Here is a 3,249-nt window from a genome sequence, read left to right on the forward strand (position 1 = left end):
AGTTTTGGAATGAAAACTCTCAAAATGAAAAAGCTCATATTAGGAGCTTTTTCTTTAGAGGATTAGGTAAAAATATGTTTAATGACTTTTTTGCCTCTAATAATAACATTACACATATGTATTAAAATGTCTATAAATGTCATTTTACACAAACAAATGGCAATAAGCTTTTAGTAATCAGTTAATTTTTACCAAACACATTTATTAAAAAAAGTTGTCAAATCAGTAGTCAAATCAGCTGAACAAAAAGTTAAAACTCTAACAGCTAACTCTAAACTCTAACAGCTAAACTCTAAACTCTATTTGCTAAACAGGGCCAAATTCTTTAAGTTAAGAGAAGCCAAATATATAATTTCTACTCATAAAAGCACAATTAGCTGACACTTAACTTGTAGAATGTATCAATTTTAGGTCAAAAAAAGTAAAAACTGTAACATACAACAGTAAAGAGCTATATGACAAGTTGATTAGTTGATCTTCAAAGCTTAAATTGCTTGCAATTTTCTGGGCAGAGAAAAGCTCACATAAAATCTTCGATTTTCGATTGTGAGCATATATTATCATAATAACTTCCGCACAAAATTCGTAACCTACAAACTCAGTGCATGGATTATAGTAGTAAAAGAAGCACATAATTATCAACAACCCAAAAAAGTTGTAAAAACAAAAGCTTGGAAGTGATTAAATAAATATAAGCTGATTTGATCAATTGATGATGATTTACTGGTCTTGCTGATCAGTACTAATTGTATTCCAATGGCTGAGAGCCTTCGATACTGTTCGCCTTACTACTTGAGCATCAACAATTTCTCCACCATTTTCGTCACCCTACACAATCATTCATCTATCTTGAGATATATACCTACATAATTTTCATATACTTCCCCCGTTTCAATTTAGTTGTAACACTTTTAAAATCAAAGACATCTAGGAAATTTTTTGAGAGGAGAGATATAGAAAAAGAAAAGATTTCACAACTACATTGAAACGGATGAAGTACGTAATCTCATAACAACTTAGGCTGAAAAAAAGAGAAATCTATAATAAAAAAACGAAATAAATACAATAAGACAAGTTCGTTATGATTGATAGTTTTCGGTAGTATGTCGATTAATGATTTTAAAAGTTATAGTATGATATAAGTTGTACAATAAACAAATTAATCATAATTATACTTAACATTATGTATATTTTGAAGTCTTACAACAGAAAATTGGAAGTAAGTATTCGTATTTCAATTTTTTAGTTTTCCGAATATATTGAAAATGAAAAGAAAAAAACAATAACGAACACACCTAAAGATATTTATTTTATTTTATGTCATTTTTTGCAATTTCCCATAAGATAAAATCCTAACATCAGTGAATAAAACAAAGAATATTCACATGTCATAACTTTTCATCTCAGGACGAAAAGCTCATTTTGGCCTATGGTATTTGCAACCAAAAACAAGAATCGGGTGTATGAATATGAATCCAATGATCAAACCTAAGCTAGCTGTCTTCTTGGAGTTTCCTTTGTGTTGTATCTAATTTTAAGTGCCTTAACATCATATTTTCTTAAGTATGAGAGGCTAATTATACTTTGTAATGAAATGAAGAACACAGTTTATTTTTGATCGCCACAAAGGCATTACAAAGTACAAAGAAAGTGAGGGGAAATTCGAACATGTGACCTATCGTTCACAATACCTCAATCTTAACCACTAGGCCAAGACATCTTTGGTCGAAGAACACAGTTTATATGGCTATATACAGATTTTTTTTTATGATCATTTAAATGGTAAAATGAGGGGAAAAAATAGAGCAAAGAAAATTAGATGTCTTACTTCCACACTAATTGCTTCCAATTGAAAATTCTGGGTACAAGAAGCCCTAGCTTCAACTAGGGTAAGATTGAGTTCTTCAAAAGCTTCTAAGACTGAAACCAGCAAACCTGGGTAACTCTTTTCTGAGTACACATTTATTAGGAATCCTTTCTCTAGGGTTTCCACTGTAACCTGCAAATTTTAATTGTAATAATAAATTAGCTAGAATGAATGTGAAATATAATCATTGGCATTATATAAATTTTTTTTGGCTAACCAGTGGTAATGAACCAACTATATATAAACAAAAATAAAGATCCAACTCGACAAAAATAAATAATTTTTCTCAGTGGGTAAACATAGCACTCTCCGTTTATTTGATCTAGTGCTTACTACAATATAAGAAGAACAATAATCATCCAACACAATATTCATGGGTTCCGAAAAAAGTTAAGTTGGTAAAAGAGAATGATCACTTGATATGTCCCAACAAAAAATGCTTCATCTATCCAGTGGAGACCAGACTCACTAGAGAGAGACAATTATAAAAAAAAAAAATATTTTTGTTACTAAAAAAATGTATCCACTAAACATTAATGTTTATCTCTAGCGCGTATATTACCTACTAGGTATACATTAGGGAGTTATCATGCATTAAAATTAATACCTGAGGGAGTAGATCCTGGATAGTTGAACTTTGTGGATTATTGATGATATCTTGATTTAATCTATCCACCTTATCTTTAAGATCCTCTATATATTTCGAAGCATCAAGGATGATTGCATTATCATTGTCCTAGTAGAAAACATATGAACATATATACATACAAAATTAATTAATCCATCTTACAGAAAATGAAGATGTAAATGTAATAATAAGACTTGAAAAAAGCAGACAAAGATCAGAGAATTACTGCATGAGAGTGAGTGATAGAACGAAGTAGTTGCAGCTTCTCATGCAGAACAACAGCTCTTTTGTGTTCTCTGGAAACCATTGACTCTCTTTTTTACTGATCTAATCTCTCTCTTCTTTCTTTTTTTTTTTCTCCAAGATGCTCTCTCAAGGTAGCTATTTTAAAAGAAAGTAAGGGGGTTTGATATGTGCTCTCATATCAATATGAATATGATCATCTCTTGTTTGCTTCCCAAATGACTGCCACAGTTTCATCACATCAAAAAAATTTAAATACATACTGTTGTGAATTGACATAATTACCCTTGCACCCATTAAAATACAAAGTAGAGGAGATTATAGCCATGAGTTTATGATAAACTAATTTTTAAAAAGAATAAAAGAGGGGAAAAAGTTAATTATTTTGTACTCCTGAAAGATTCATTTTATGGGAAGACATGAAAATTTTGAAGGTTTCCTCCTTAATTATTTTTGTATGAATGAAAGAAAAAGACAAAGCTTAGATGATAATGTAAAAGACTAGACATTG

The 3,249-nt window shown here is 30.2% G+C and overlaps 1 protein-coding gene across 1 annotated transcript; it reads right to left on the minus strand.

Moving 5' to 3' along the window:
* Nucleotides 1-500: 500 nt before the first annotated feature.
* On the minus strand, nt 501-2,974 carry LOC104908228 (hypothetical protein). The gene is made up of 4 exons (XM_010697326.4): nt 2,722-2,974; nt 2,475-2,603; nt 1,829-1,999; nt 501-828 (listed from the first exon to the last, which is right to left on the minus strand). The coding sequence occupies exons 1-4, from the start codon at nt 2,800-2,802 to the stop codon at nt 721-723; spliced, it is 489 nt and encodes a 162-aa protein (XP_010695628.2). The 5' UTR covers nt 2,803-2,974; the 3' UTR covers nt 501-720.
* Nucleotides 2,975-3,249: the final 275 nt, after the last annotated feature.

This window comes from Beta vulgaris, chromosome 2 (assembly GCF_026745355.1).
Source record: "Beta vulgaris subsp. vulgaris cultivar EL10 chromosome 2, EL10.2, whole genome shotgun sequence".
Taxonomy (NCBI): Eukaryota; Viridiplantae; Streptophyta; class Magnoliopsida; order Caryophyllales; family Amaranthaceae; genus Beta; species Beta vulgaris.